The following is a 15,647-nucleotide window of genomic DNA, read 5'->3' as shown; positions in this document are numbered from 1 at the left end:
TTCATCGTGATTACAACCCAACGGGTATTGAGCTCTGGTGTCACAACATTTTCACTTCTGTACTGCTGTCGTTTGCAGGATTGAAGAAGGCGAGAAGAACTTGCTCTGGACAAAACGTTCATTCTGTAACAGTTCAAACTGTTTCCTTCCTCTCTTACTGGGCAGTGCACCTAGCTGTGGTTCAGAATCACTGTCTGAGAGTTATGCAGTGCTTAGAAGGTGGAACATCTCAGCAAATCCTTTAGAGTCACTGGGACTACTGCTTTCAAGGTAAGAGTCTGACTGATCTCCAAGTGATCATCCTCCCACTTACCTTAAATGTTCTGGAAATATTAGACTTTATTTAAAGCTAATAGTTTCTGAAAATTCTCTTTCATCAGTTTCATGTTTGGGCTAAGATGGTCTAGTAGTACACTTTTAGTTTTGTCACATTAAATTCTTAGTACAATGAGTTATAATTTGGGCTTTTCACCTCCTTGACTTCATAAAAACTGATGAGGCAGAGGTTTGTTTTCTCTGCCATGAAAAGCTCGTCAGAAATATATGCTTGCAAGTGTCAAGGAAAGTGAACATGATTTGTCAGCATAAAACAGCCCATCACCTCTCAGTTTTAGTCAGGGAACCACACAAATGGCCATTGTAGGAAGTGTCAAATCGGTACAGAGTCATGGCGAGGTGAGGATTGAAAAATGTAGTCAAAGCATGTGGATCACTCTGAGTCAGCTGAAACTAGGACTATCCCTTCACGGCAAACAATTCACAAGGGTCACACACCAGATTAGAATATTTGATGCCCAAGTTTAGAAATTGTAAGTGACTCAGTGAAGAAGCTGTTGTGATTTCTGTCATGTTTGCATCTCTTGGATTGAAAGAACTAAATAGGAAATTGATGCTTTATACAATGCTGTGCAATAACAATTTCTATCAGTTGGATTTTTTTTCAATTAGTGGCCTTTGCTTATTTGTTTTGTATTGAACAAGGTATTTTAATTAGGACTTGAAGCTTGCTGTGTGAGAGTGTGTTTGACAGGGGCTGAAGGATCAGGGGGATAGTCCATCTGCAACCCTCTGATCAAACCTTAATGTACCAACTCATAAAACCCGATAGCTCCAAGCTAACTTTGCGAATCTGTTTCATACTTGTTCATTTGTCATGTTTCAGTTTTGTAGATGTCAAGGTTAGGAGAGGTTTGCCTCAATGCGGTCTAAGTCTTAAATCAGAGAACAGACACCTGTCCGTAACAACAACTGGAGATGAAAATAAATGAATGTGAACTTTGATTTAAGGTTTGCACTTAGGCCCCAAGACTCTCTAGGAACGTCAGACCTTGAGTTGGCCCCTCAAGTTTCTTTCATCATCCAATTGGTTGATCATGGCTGATCTGTATTTTAAGTCCATCTGCCCACTGTAATTCCATTGCCTTTAATACTATTTCCAACCTCTGCAACTTTGGGGGAAGTGAGTTCCAGATTTTCATTGCACCTTGAGTGAAGAATTGTCTCCTGAAATCAACCCCGAAATAGTCCACATTTAATTTTGAGATCCTGCCTCTTTATTTTGGGCTCCATCACCATAAGAAATTCTCTCTCTCTCTCTCTCTCTATCTACCCTTCTATTTCTTTTAAACCCTTCAATTATGTCACCTCTTTTCTTCTACAGTCTGGGAAATATAAGGCTAAAGCAGGCACCACGTTGCCAAAACTTAACCTTTTTAATTTAGTTTAACATGGTGCATACTTAGGTTAGCCATGAAGACAAAAGACTTGTGGAGAACTTTTATTTTCAAGAAATTGGAAGTATTTTTGACAGGATAATAAACTATTACCAGCAGTTATAGTGTGTGTTAGTGGGAGGAGGTTTTGAAAAGCAACCTCACAGCACTATGATTACAGGATAAACTGATAACATCTTTCAACATTCCCAGTAATAGAACTATAAGAATCCAGTAACCACAGGCTAATCAATTTGAGACAATGCCCTGTCAGTGAGGCCTACTCCCCACGCTGCCCTCCTGTTGCCTACCATGTGAAAATAAAACTGGCTTTGCAAATGGATTTGTAAACATACCGTACAATGATGAACAGATTGTGTTTAGCACTTGGCAGATGCAACCTAATTCATTCCTTTTAGGCTCATTGTCACCAAAGCCACCTGCCTCAATGGGGCTGACTTGCCTGGGGTGTGATGCGGAGGAGGAACTGGCATTAGCTCTTGATGAAATGTTGCATGGAAATGAGATGGTTTTTTAAAAAAGAGGGGAAAAGGTGCTTTGGTGAATGACAAAATACAAGGGAAAAAGGAATAATTCAATGAATGCAGTATGGCCAAGAGGAGTTTATATTATTGCTAAAGCCGTGTACAATAAATCTCTAAATGAATTATGTTGCTATGTGGAGACAAGGTTTTGTTCCATATGTTGTTGATGACAAAAGAGTAGGAAACTAGTTATTCATTTGTTCCACAAGCTGGTATTCTGAACTTAGCCGAGAGAATGATTTGACTGATCTAAACTACAATCATTTTAACTGCTGGTCAACAGCAACTGGGACACAATTACGTGGACAGCAACAAACAAAATGTGAGTGTTGCACTCCAGTGCAAACTTAGCTCAGGAAAAAGGTATGCAAAATTGAGAGCACCATGCCGTTAATGCAGAGAAATTTTCAGCATGGGGGGGTTTCATTGAAAGAATTAAAGGTGGCCCAACCATGCAGAGGGCAAACAATGTGGAGGGCCATAAATGTGCAATATTCAGATAAGAAATTCTTGTCATGAAAGTGACAGAGTAAAGGTATGGTTCAGTCACACCTTCCAAGCCATGATTGAGCTGTGCAATCGCAGCCACAGAAGCATCAGGGTCAATTGGCCATTCACACTGCACTATAAGGAACGACTTCGGGGGAACAATACTCCTCCTGCTCCCTTCTTAAATAACTGTACCGCATTGGCTGTCCTCCAGTCCTCTGGCATCTCTCCTGTGCTGGGATGGAATTGAAAGTTATTGCCAGCACCCCTATTATTTCCTCCCCTGCTTCACTCCATTTGCCTGGGATATATTTAATCCATCCCTGGAGATGTATCTACTTTTAAGGCTGCCTGATATCAGAATCTCCTCTCTGCATATGCTAACATTATTCATTGATATCAAAATCCTTCATTGATATCAAAATCCTATGTGATTTCTGTACCCACCTCATCCCTCTCACTAGTGAACACTAAGCCAATTAATTTATGATTCGGAGATGCCGGTGTTGGACTGGGGTGTACAAAGTTAAAAATCACACAACACCAGGTTATAGTCCAACAGGTTTAATTGGAAGCACACTAGCTTTCGGAGCGCCGCTCCTTCATCAGGTGATTGTCACCTGATGAAGGAGTGTTGCTCCAAAAGCTGGTGTGCTTCCAATTAAACCTGTTGGACTATAACCTGGTGTTGTGTGATTTTTACCAATTAATTTAGAACGCTATGAACGTTTTGTGACTCCATGCACAAATTACCACTGTGTTTGTGTGTGAATGAGCTGCATTGTCACCTTTTCTTGATAAAATCTTAAATTATCTCAGGAATGAGACTTGAAAGAAGTTCTGGGATTTACATTTTAATGAATCAAAACCTGTGTTCCCATTCTAAGTGATTAAAGACTTAACAGCAATCTACGTTTGTTCAATACGTCACATCAGTTGTATGACACTTTGATCTTTTACTATAAATCCTATGTCCTGTGATCCTACCCCACTAGCTACCACATGAAGGAGCAGCGCTCTGAAAGCTTGTACTTCCAAATAAACCTTTTGGATTATAAGCTGGTCTTGTGTGATTTTTAACAAAATTTGATGGCATTTTGTTGATAGTGAAGAGGATAGTCTTGACTACAGTCTGATATTGATCAGCTGGTAAATTGGACAGAGGAATGGCTGATGGAATTTAATCAAAATAACTGTGAGATGATACACTTTGGGAGGTCTAATAAGAGAAGGATATACACAATGTATAGTATGTCCTTGGGAATTACTGAGGAACGAAGGGACCTTGGTATACAAGTCCATAGATCCCTGAAGGTTTTTGGATCAGAGTGGTGCTGGAAAAGCACAGCAGGTCAGGCAGCATCCGAGGAGCAGGAAAATCGACGTTTCGGGCAAAAGCCCTTCATCAGGAGCAGGATTTTCCAGCTCCTTGGATGCTGCCTGACCTGCTGTGCTTTTCCAGCACCACTCTGATCTAAACTCTGGTTTCCAGCATCTGCAGTCCTCACTTTTGCCTAGATCCCTGAAGGTGTCAGCACGGGTAGACAGAGAAATGAGGCAGGCATCCATAATACATGCCTTAATTAGATGGCGTGTAGAATATAGGAGCCAGGAAGTCTTGTTATAACTTTATGAAACATTGGTTAGGCCACAGCTGAAATATTGTGCAGTTCTGGCCACCACACTATTGGAAGGATGTGACTGCACTGGAGAGGGTGCAGATTGAATTCTCCTGGATGTGCCCCAGGATGAAAAACTCAATTGGTTTCCTTGGAGCAATGGAGACTGAGGGGGAATCTGATTGCAGTACACAAAATAATGAGATACATAGACAGAGTACATCATGAGAATCTCTTCCCCATGGCTCACACATCTGAGAGTAGAGTGTATAAGTTTAAAGTGAAGAGTAAGTGGCTTAGGGGAGATCTGAGGAAACATTTTTTCACCAAGAAGGTGGTCGATGTGTGGAACGTGCTGCCTGAGAGGGAGGCGGAGGCAGATACTCTAGCAACATTTAAGAAGCATCTGGATGAGCATGAAGGCTACGGACCAAGTGCAGGTAAATGGGATTACTGTAGTTTGGAGATTTTTGGTCAGCAAAATGGGCTAAATGGCCTGTTTCTATGCTGTATGACTCTTAGGCTCAATGACACCCTTTCTCTTTATTGGAACAGGTTGGCCTTGGATTATCCCTATTTCCTTTTTGAATGTGTCTCACTGCGCTGACTCAGATCGACCTAAGATTATCTGCTCCTCGTCCATTCTGGCCACATCACACCTGATCTTACTGAAAGTAGTTCTTGGGCTCAAACATGGAAAGGCCCACGTGCAGCTTTACGTTTCATTGTACTTCTACATAGAGTGAGTAAAGAAGGGGAAGCACTTAGTTTTATTTTTGAGTTCTGTGGGTTATCCCAAGGTGCTTGGAAATTTGTTTAGAAGTATTTAGTTTGTTAAAAATGCTCAAGGTTAATAATCAAGTATTTTAGAAGAGTAAAAGGAAGAAAACAAATGGCCTGTTGGCTAGCAACAAGGTGTCCTATGATTTGAGAAGGCAGAAACAAATTCTTTATAGGAACAGAGAACAAGCAAAAAGTTCAGGTAATGTATAGGTTTCTATAGATTGAAGCAGGTTATTCATGGAGAAAAAGCCTGTAAGAGGAATAGTGCAGTTTAATTGTTTCCAGAACATCGGGGCAAAAGAAAAGGTACACAGTTTAACAGCAAGGAGGATGTGCTGGAATCGTGTCAATGTTAGTTAGGTCACAGCGAGGGTATTATGTGTAGTTTTGGAATCTACATTATAGGAAGGATGTGAAACACTGGACAGGGTGCAGAAGAGATTTACCAGGATGTTGCCTGGAGAGTTCCAGTTATGAAGAGAGATTGAACTGACTGGGGTTGTTTTCTGTACAGTAGAGGAGATTGAGGGGGACATGATTGAAATGTACAAATTATGAGGGGCATAGATAATGTAGATCAGAAGAAACATTTTGCTTTGATGGAGGGGATCAATGACTGGGGGCATAAGTTTAAGGGAAGACGCGAAGGTTTAAAGGAAATGTGAGGAAACCATTTATCATCCAAAGGGTAGTGGGAATCTGGAACTCACTGCCTGTAAGAGTGATAGAGGCAGAACTCTAAATACATTGATGAATTATTTAGATGTACATTTGTGATGCCAAGGCTATGGGTCAAGTGCTGGAAAATCGGATTAGAATAGTTAGGTGATTGCTTTTGACCAGCATGGATGTGATGAGCTAAAAGGCATTTTTTTAGTGCTGTATATCTCTATGACTGTAGGAAAAGAAATATTGAGTGGCTTAATGCCAACAAGAAAAAGCTTCATAAACCTCTGGAAGAGGTTGGCCAATTGAAGAAGGAACTTTAACATGTAAACCAGGTGACTCTTCACTGAGATTTGAGTATATAAAGATCATTGTTGAGGGTAAAATGATTGAATCTTTATTTTTGGAGTAAGACTGGTTCATCTAGTTTTTGGATGTTGTAAATAGGTTGCATCATTTTTCCAGTCGTGTGTCATAAACATTGATGCTCTGTTATTAAACAATCACTTGTAAGTACGATTGGTGACTGAGTACCGTGGTAACCAAAATTGCAAAGATAAAACTTCCAATGTATCGAGCCAGATTTCTCTCTCAGATATGACTTATCCAGTTTTGCCATCAGCTGGTATTGTAACAATACAATAATAAAAAGCAACAGAGGATTCAAAAAGACAGAACAGCATTACAGATTCTCACACTCACATTTTAAAGGGCAAAAAAGGTGAAAGCAAATAGTTAAGCATGAATTGGTGCAGCACTGACATAACTTCAGTTATTTAAAGAAAACGTAACTCTTTAATGGAGGTAAATTTGCTCGCTGAGCTGGAAGGTTCATTTTCACACATTTCATCACCATAGTAGATAACGTCATCAGTGACCCTCCAGTGAAGCACTGGTGGTATGTCCCGCTTTTTACTTATGTGTTTAGGTTTCCTTGGGTTAGTGATTTCATTCCCTGTGTTGATGTCAATTCCTGTGTTGATGATGTCATCTCCTGTTCTTTTTCTCAGAGGCTTCTCTGAGGAAAAAAAACTGGAAATGACATCACCAACACAGGAAATGACATCACCAGCACAAGGAAACCTAAACACATAAATAAAAAGTGAGAAATAACACCAGCACTTCACCAGAGGCTCACTGATGGCATTACCTAGTATGGTTACCTAGTATGTCTGAAAACGAACCTTCCAGCTTAGCAAGCAAGATTATATACAGAACCTTAACCTGAGGTACAAATCTTCTCAAAACTCGATAACTCTTTGATTTATGGAACAGCAGATAACTGACAAAGAACAAGAGGCAGTTAAATTTCTTCATGCTTTGGGCACTGAAGCATTAAGAAGAAGAAAATTTTCCAGTATTTCTGACAATGATCAGAACGATCTAACAAAGTTTTTCCAATTTTCTAAGATCAACGTACAGTTCAAGTCAATTTCAGGCTTGTGTTCATGTCATACTGACAACAGCCATGTGAAACAATTGAAAAATGTGTAGGTAGACATTGATATAAAGATACTTAAGCTAGTTTAGGATTATGGAACTTGTCATTGTCTCTAGATCCATCAAATAATTCCAAAAGACACTTGATTGCTAGACAAAGGATGCAAGCCTGAAGGAATTGTGGTAGGCCATCATCTTCTGCAAGTGCTTGATTTTGAAACAACTATTGCACCTGTCCATAGGTTCAGTGTACTTTAAAATGCATGGAATGTGGCCTGGCTTATCAGTCAAAACAAGGTCCAGCATTTTGTGACATACACAAACTGTTCTCTACAAGAGGGCATTGGGCTAACATAAAAAGTAATTTATGTTAGGATAATTAACATAAATTGGAAAAGAAATTACTGGGGAAACTCAAAGTACCACCCAATACTCCACAATAACATGTGAAGAAGAGCCAACCAAAGAGCAATGCCAGAGAAGCTTATGTCCATGGAACACAAGCATGTCAATGAAATGCAATAGTAACTGCAATGTTGCTGCAGGCTCCAGTCTGATAATAAGCATGGTAAACTTGACAGAGCATGGACACCATCAGAAAAAGCTAAAGCATTTGCCTCCACTCCAGTCATATATCTCAAAACAAATGGACAACATGTGCTAAATACTAAAATTTGACACTGGTACAAGTGTCTTTTCATGCATCTTACACAAAAGATACTAAGAAAACTGTGCAATGTGGTGTAGTCCACACAAGAATAGCTAACTGTTTAGAATGGGTCTAGCATCCCATACAGTGACACTATCCCATACAGTGACACTATCCCATACAGTGACACTATCCCATGCAGTGAAGCTATCCATCCTAAATGCCCATTTGGATCATCATCTTGAACCCCAGAAACTTTTCCACGTTAAAAAAGAAGGACCATCCATTATCAGTCTGCTAGCATGCATGATCATAAGGGATGACGTGGCAAATACATGAGTTGCAACATGAAAGATTCGAGACCATAACATGGCTCTCGTACATCTTATTCACAGCTGTTATGACCCCAACTGATGCTATCCTTGGACAAGTCAGATTACAGACAGAAATCTGGCTTGATAGGTCACACTTGATTTTGTTTTGGCTTGAACAAAATGACCTGTCGCTGAAACATAAGTATGCAATGCTACAGATTTTTGCTTTAACAACAAACATAGTTTATTACAAAGAGATTATAGGTAAAACAGAATCATCCAAACCATGTACTTATGCTATAGCCTCAAAGATTTTAAACACGCGATAAAATGATAATCACAAAACTCTCTTTTATAAATTGAAAATAATCAAAACATATTTTATGTAGTATCCAAAACATCACTCCTCATCCAGTATTTAAAACACACCCTTGGTACAGTTCCTAAAATACCACTTATATAATGCTCACACCAGAATCCTTCCATTTGACACTATGGTAGGTTTAGGTCACTATTACTTCAACTTGTAAACTGGAACTGCAGGTAGCTTCTTCTTGGAACTGTCATACACTTGAACTTCAACATACTCAGCTTAAATAACCCCTTTCCGGGTTTTTCTGGTTTGGGACTAACACCGACTCTTCACTCTAAGGGCCTAACACATTATATATCCTTCTCAGGGGCTCTTTTCTTTACAGCCAACCAATTCCAAGGTCCTCACAGTACTGACACTAGCTCAAGTTAAAAGTGAAACTAAAAGTCTCACTCCCTCAGCTATGGGTATTTCATTTAAACTTAAAAAGAAAGATTCCAGAACAAACCTTGATGACTCCATTATTTATTTTGGGTCACAAAGCAACTACAATAAACAAAAGGTCATTAGTAGACCAATCCATTCTCACTACAGTCTTTCAAGAAACTTTTCCTCAAAAGACAACCCTCTAATCCTAGACATTAATCTAGTATATTAGTAATTATTCTATTAATTATTCTGATAATTTTCCTAGTTACTTGCTGCACCTGCATACTAAACTTCTGCAAGTCAAGCACAAGACAACCCATATCGCTCTGCACTTATGTATGAATCCTTATAAGATTATCAGAAATGGGTACCATTGTTTGAAAGAAGAAATGGAAATGATGTGCTATGTCATAGCTTCCTGAACAGCCATGCCTGTACATTTAAGAGAGTTGCATTCCAAAAAATATAATATTCCAGTATAAAGATACCCACTTCATTTTCAGTCACACTTCTTGTCGAATGGAGTTAGTGTAATCAGTTGATTATGTGTGTTTAAAGTACAATATACCAGTCAGCATAGAGCCCAAACTATGTATATAAGTTGTGGATATTATAACCTTGTATATAGTTATGTTGCAAATGAATTTTAAGCTATCTGGCTCAAGAAGAGAAAAGATACTTCTGACTAATGGAGTGCCTCAGGGTCTGTGCTGGGCCTATTGCTGTTTGTTAGCTATATCAATGATTTTGATGAGAATATACAAGGCATGATTATTAAGTTTACAGATGACACTAAAATAGGAGGTATCATAGTGAGGAACGCTATCGGAAATTGCAGCAGGATCTTAATCAGATGTGGAAGTGGGCCGAGAAATGGCAAATGGACTTTAGTGAAGATAAGTGTGAAGTGTTCTATTTTGGAAAGTGAAATCAAGGTAGGAGTTTCATGGTGAATGGTAAGGCCTTAAGGAGTGTAGTAAAACAGAGGGACCTTGGAATTCAGGTGCGCAGTTTTCTGAAAGTGGAGTCACAGATAGACAGGGCAATGAAGAAGGCTTTTGACACACTGGCCTTCATCAGTCAGGGCATTGAGTATAGAAGTAGGGAAGTTATGTTGCAGTTGTACAGGACATTGGTGAGGCTGGACTTGGGAGTACTCCATTGTTTTGGTCACCTTGCTATAGGATGGATGTTATTAAACTGGAAACAATGCAGAAGAAATTTACAAGGATGTTGCCAAGACTCAACAGTCTGAGTTATAGGGAGAGGTTGGACATACTAGGACATTTTTCTTTAGAATGTAGGTGACTGAGGGGGGATCTAAAAGTAGTGTATGAGATCATGAGAGGCACAGATAGGGTGATAGGGTGAATGATAGGGTTTTTCCCAGGGTTGGGGAGTCGAGGACTAGAGGGCATTAGTTTAAGAATAGAGGGGAAAGAATAAGAGGGAACCTAAGGGAACCATTTTTACACAGAGGGTGGTACATATATGAAAGTGGTTGAGGCGGGAACATTAACAACATTTAAAAGGCATATGGACAAATACATGGTTAGGAAAGGTTTAGAAGGATATGGGCCAAGTGCAGGGAAATGGGGTTAACGTGGATCCTCATTTTGGTTGGTATGGACCAGTTTGGGCCAACAGGCCTGTCTCTGTTCTGTAAGACTCTGTGACTCTATCAGAGTATTACTTACAGTGTGGAAACAGGCCCTTCGGCCCAACAAGTCCACACCGCCCCGCCGAAGCGCAACCCACCCATACCCCTACCCCTACCCCTACATTTACCCCTTACCTAACACTACGGGCAATTTAGCATGGCCAATTCACCTGACCTGCACATCTTTTGGATTGTGGGAGGAAACCGGAGCACCCGGAGGAAACCCACGCAGACACGGGGAGAACGTGCAAACTCCACACAGTCAGTCGCCTGAGGCGGGAATTGAACCCGGGTCTCTGGCGCTGTGAGGCAGCAGTGCTAACCACTATGCCACCGTGCCGCCCACAAATTACCTGTGGTATATTTTACGTGGCTAGCATATGTAATGCACCACAAATGGCATCAATACCCATTGTCACCATTGATTTTCTTCCCTGAAAATGACAGATGAAGACCAAGATGACCATCATTTCAACTTGTCCATATCATTGTATACTGTTATGCATCCCAGTGTAAATGAGCTGATAGACCCACTGATATCAGGTTACATATTCTTGATTTGAAAATTGTCCTCTGATGTTTATATCCTTCAGGATACACAGTTACCCCTTCATCACCATTATCCTTGATTTTCTCGTGCATGTCATCATATATTTGTCAATGTGTACCTTCGCTGGGAATTGCTGAACCAACAATGTGTTCTGCTACATGCAGCATGCTATTTCATTCTGATTTTTGGAAAGTGGATTGGACAGTCAAGTCTATAAGCGCAAACGGTCATTGGATATTACTTCATTATTTGAAGTGAAGTGCACAATGATGCAACGTACAGTACACGTGAATCAACATGTGCTCAAGGAGATGCATAACTTTTGGCTGGTGATCTTTTGAGGACAGGAGGTGTGGTCTGATTAAAGTGTTCGACATGTCATGCGTGAAAAGGATTCAATAGTGCAGATACTGAGTAACTATTCCTTCTCACAAAGGAATCAATAATGAAGGGACATGATCTTAAAATTAGACATTGATCATTCAGAAGAGAAATCAGGAAGTGCCCCTTCAGACAAAGGCTAATAGAATTCTGGATCTCTCTCCCTCAAAAAGGCTGTGGGTACTTACTGAACTCAGGCACTTAAGACTAAAATTAATAGATTTTCATTTCAAAAGGGATGTGATGATGAGACCGACAAATTAAATTGAGCTGTAGATCAAGTCATCTTCAGGTGACTGGAGGAGCAGCTTAAAGAGCTGTGTGGCTTCCTCCTGTTCCTAATGATATATGTCTATACAGGCCTACAGCTCTCTCCTTCCCTGTCAATTCCAAAAATGTATTACAAATGTGAATGCACTCAATGTTACTCCCCAAGGGAATTCCTTCCTACAGTATTTTCCTATTGTCTTCGTGAGGTGTGCAGTATTCTTTGCATGAGCCTACTATTTTTGTTTACACTACCTTCTTGATGTTCCCTTGTGCAGATGCAGCAATTTATGACTTGAATAATTAACCATATAGTGACTGTTACCTCCACTGGAATCCTATGCTGCTATTTTACAATGAAATTCTTGCTTAAACTTGATTTTCTTTCTTAACCAGTGGAACAGTTCTGAAGTCCATATAACATGTGCTAAGTTGCCCAGTTTCTCATTTCTCTATGTCTAAATCAGTTCAATTCATTTAAGGGTTAAATTCTCTTGTCAAAATAAATCATCCTATTTCTCCCTTCCAGTCCAACAAAAGTCTGAACAATAGAATGCACTTTATGAGTTTGCTACTCAGCCAGTATGCAATGGCTTTACAAATGCCACAAAAGTTTTAATTAGCTTTTCATTCATCATTGCCTTATTGGTGCAATAGTTACTTCAGAGGTGTTAAAGGATCACTGTACATACAATATGATTGTTTTGGTCTCTTTCATTTCAAATGAGAAAATTGCATTAGGCAAAATCACCACAGCCAAATCTTCTAAACCCATTGCCTCAGGAGCAAACTGTGTTCGAATTTATGAAAAGAGGCATTTCTCACATTAAAAAAAGGAAAATCTGGTCATAAAGAGACTTTCAACTTTCAACAAATTAACTTTGTTCTGATAGTAAGCTCATTTGCTTTATTTTTTCCGAAATTCTGTTATTGGTTAAATTTGGGTTGACTTTAACATCACGTTACTCAGCTGTGACGCGGGTGTCAATGATGGAAGTTCACTCATTCTTTCATTTTCTTTCCATTTGATAAGCTTTTCAGATCAAGAGATTCGTCAGGCTGCAGTCCAACAGATTGGATCTATTCCGGATGATGAGTTGTTAGATTATCTGCCGCAGTTAGTTCAGGTAAATAGGCTTTGATAAAATACTGCATTGTATGGCAGAATAGCAGCCAAATATCACTCTCCCAACTTACAGTCACTTGCAAAGTGGACAAAGTTAAAAATCACACAATACCAGGTTATAATCCAACAGATTTATTTGGAAGTACTAGCTTTTGGAGCAGTGCAGGAGCAGCGCTCCAAAAGCTAGTGCTTCCAAACAAATCTGCTGGACTATAACCTAGCGTTGTGTGATTTTTAACTTTGTAAACTGCAGTCTAATACTAGCATCTCCAAATCATTGCAAAGTGGAGCTAGTCTTCTAAAAAAAAGATATTAGCTTGTATGGCAAGTGAATTGTCGAAGGGGGACATTTGTAATAATGGGATATATTAATATAACACACATGAAAAATACAAAATGGCAAACAGAACCGTAGCTGTGAGTTCTTTCAATAGGTTGGTTTGTCAGGCCTTGCCACCTGTTATTAAGACATACTACACTAGAATCCGTTAGATTTGATTTCTGATCGGTACTGTTCTGGCTGATTCAGTCTGACCATTGATTAGACCGTCAATGCCAAGGGATGTAACCAGGTTCCCCTGCTGATGTGAGTTCAGTGAGCTCCATTCAGGAAGTAAGTGGCTGGAGCTACACTGAAACAAATGCTCTGCACTGGTTAAGTTCAAGGTTTTAGAGCTGAAACTAAAAAGCAGTCAATAACCTCAGCTCAGCAGGCATTGGGAGCTATGGAGAATGGGGGTAAATTGTTGGTGTAGGCTATTTTACCAGGTTATTTTGCCACATTATGGTGCTATTGTGGTGTACACTACAGAAAATCATCCTCATTTTTGAATGCCAGCACCATGCCAGGTTGTAACCATACTCTCGTGCTCAACACGGAATATCTTGTTATTATTTGGGGATACAAACACAGGGTAAGGAAATATATCATCATAAGCTGTAACCATCATTTTGATAAGGATGCAGGAGCATACTCCCAAATATTTTCATGCAGATGGACAAATTGATCAGATGTTTAAATAAGTATATGGGATCTGTAATGGGAGATGTGAATACAAAGATACAAGCAGCGTGCAGTAAATTGGTTAGAACCCAGGTGAGGTAGTTGTGTGCACGACACTTCAGAAAGGATGCCAAGCTTCACAGAGAAGATCATTGAGAGTTTACAGGGCAAGAGGGACTTCAGTTCGTGTGGAAAGATTTAAGAAGCTTTGCCTGTTCTCTTTACAGCAAAGGAAGCTAAGCAGAGAATTGCTGCGCTTTGATAGAGTAATTAGGCAGAAACAACATTGTCTGGCAGGTGCGCCAGTAACAAAAAAATTAGAAATTTAAAATTAGCAAAAGAACTCGAGGGGATATGAGATGATACAATTTCACACACTGGTTTATGATGATCTGGAATTAGTTACCTGAACTGAGATTCCACAAGGACTTTCAGAACAATCGGACATGAACTCAAGGAGAAATAATTTGCAGCAATGCTGGGACAATCTGAGGTGTGAGACTAAATTTCAAAGTGCTGGCAGAGATGAGCTAAGCTGAATGGCCTCTATCGCTTATGCGTGATTTGTTCATGTGTTTGGACAGGGTTGATGATTAGGTTCCCTTCAGTATGAGAACAGGCCCTCAGATGAAGTAGCTGGTCTTCAGTAGCCCTCGTTTTCATATCCTTACATACTAATGTGATTCATCTCAACAAGAAAATGTGACGAATTACATTAATAATTAATCTATAATCATTATATATGCATGTAGCACCCAAAGTGAAATGCGTGAGTGAGAATACCAGTGAGATGTATCATTTAAAGGATTTACTTTCATTAAATGATTTTCAAAACAGTTGAATAAATATATTTCATATGGATTATATGTTATACCAATGTGGGTTTTTTTTCCAGTCTTGAGATCATTTTTGCAACTCCAACTATTAGCCTTCACGTGGTGATTTATACTTTGTATTTCATAGAAGAAGGATACTGGGTAGGTCACTTAGGACTGAAATGAGGACTGATTACTGGAGCATCAAAGTCTAAGGATATGGGATGGCCATTTAGGATTGAGAAGACGAGAAATGCTTTTACCAAGAGCCTGTGGAATTCTCTGCCACAGAAAGCAGTTAAGGCCAAAGCATTGAATGGTTTCAAGAAGGAGTTAATTCTTTGAAGAGATGACAAGTAGGTTAGACCAGGGAAACCCAGAGGATGTGGTCTATCTAGACTTCCAAAAAGACTTTGATAAGGTGCCACACGGGAGGCTGCTGAGCAAGGTGAGGGCCCATAGTGTTCGAGGTGAGCTACTGGTATGGATTGAGGATTGGCTGTCTGACAGAAGGCAGAGAGTTGGGATAAAAGGTTCTTTTTCGGAATGGCAGCTGGTGACAAGCGATGCCCCGCAGGGTTCAGTGTTGGGGCCGCAGCTGTTCACGTTATATATTAATGATCTGGATGAAGGGACTGGGGGAATTCTAGCGAAGTTTGCCGATGATACAAAGTTAGATGAACAGGCAGGTAGTACTGAGGAAGTGGGGAGGCTGCAGAAGGATCTAGCCAGTTTGGAGGAGTGGTCCAGGAAATGGCTGATGGAATTCAATGTGAGCAAATGCGAGGTCTTGCACTTTGGAAAAAAGAATACAAGCATGGACTACTTTCTAAACGGTGAGAAAATTCATAAAACCAAAGTACAAAGGGATCTGGGAATGCTAGTC

At 39.9% G+C, this 15,647-nt stretch overlaps 1 protein-coding gene across 2 annotated transcripts in view; it reads left to right on the top strand.

Annotated features, from left to right (window-relative positions):
* Window positions 1-15,647, top strand: part of LOC122561603 (phosphatidylinositol 4-phosphate 3-kinase C2 domain-containing subunit beta-like) — a 217,954-nt gene that overhangs the window by 102,313 nt on the left and 99,994 nt on the right. For both annotated transcript variants that reach the window (XM_043713462.1, XM_043713463.1), the window contains 2 exons: window positions 79-270; window positions 12,851-12,944. In XM_043713462.1, coding sequence (XP_043569397.1) covers window positions 79-270; window positions 12,851-12,944 — 286 coding nt within the window. The remainder of the gene's footprint in view (window positions 1-78; window positions 271-12,850; window positions 12,945-15,647) is intronic.

This window comes from Chiloscyllium plagiosum, chromosome 23, assembly GCF_004010195.1.
Source record: "Chiloscyllium plagiosum isolate BGI_BamShark_2017 chromosome 23, ASM401019v2, whole genome shotgun sequence".
Classification (NCBI taxonomy): Eukaryota; Metazoa; Chordata; class Chondrichthyes; order Orectolobiformes; family Hemiscylliidae; genus Chiloscyllium; species Chiloscyllium plagiosum.
This window is presented reverse-complemented; position numbering and strand designations above follow the sequence as displayed.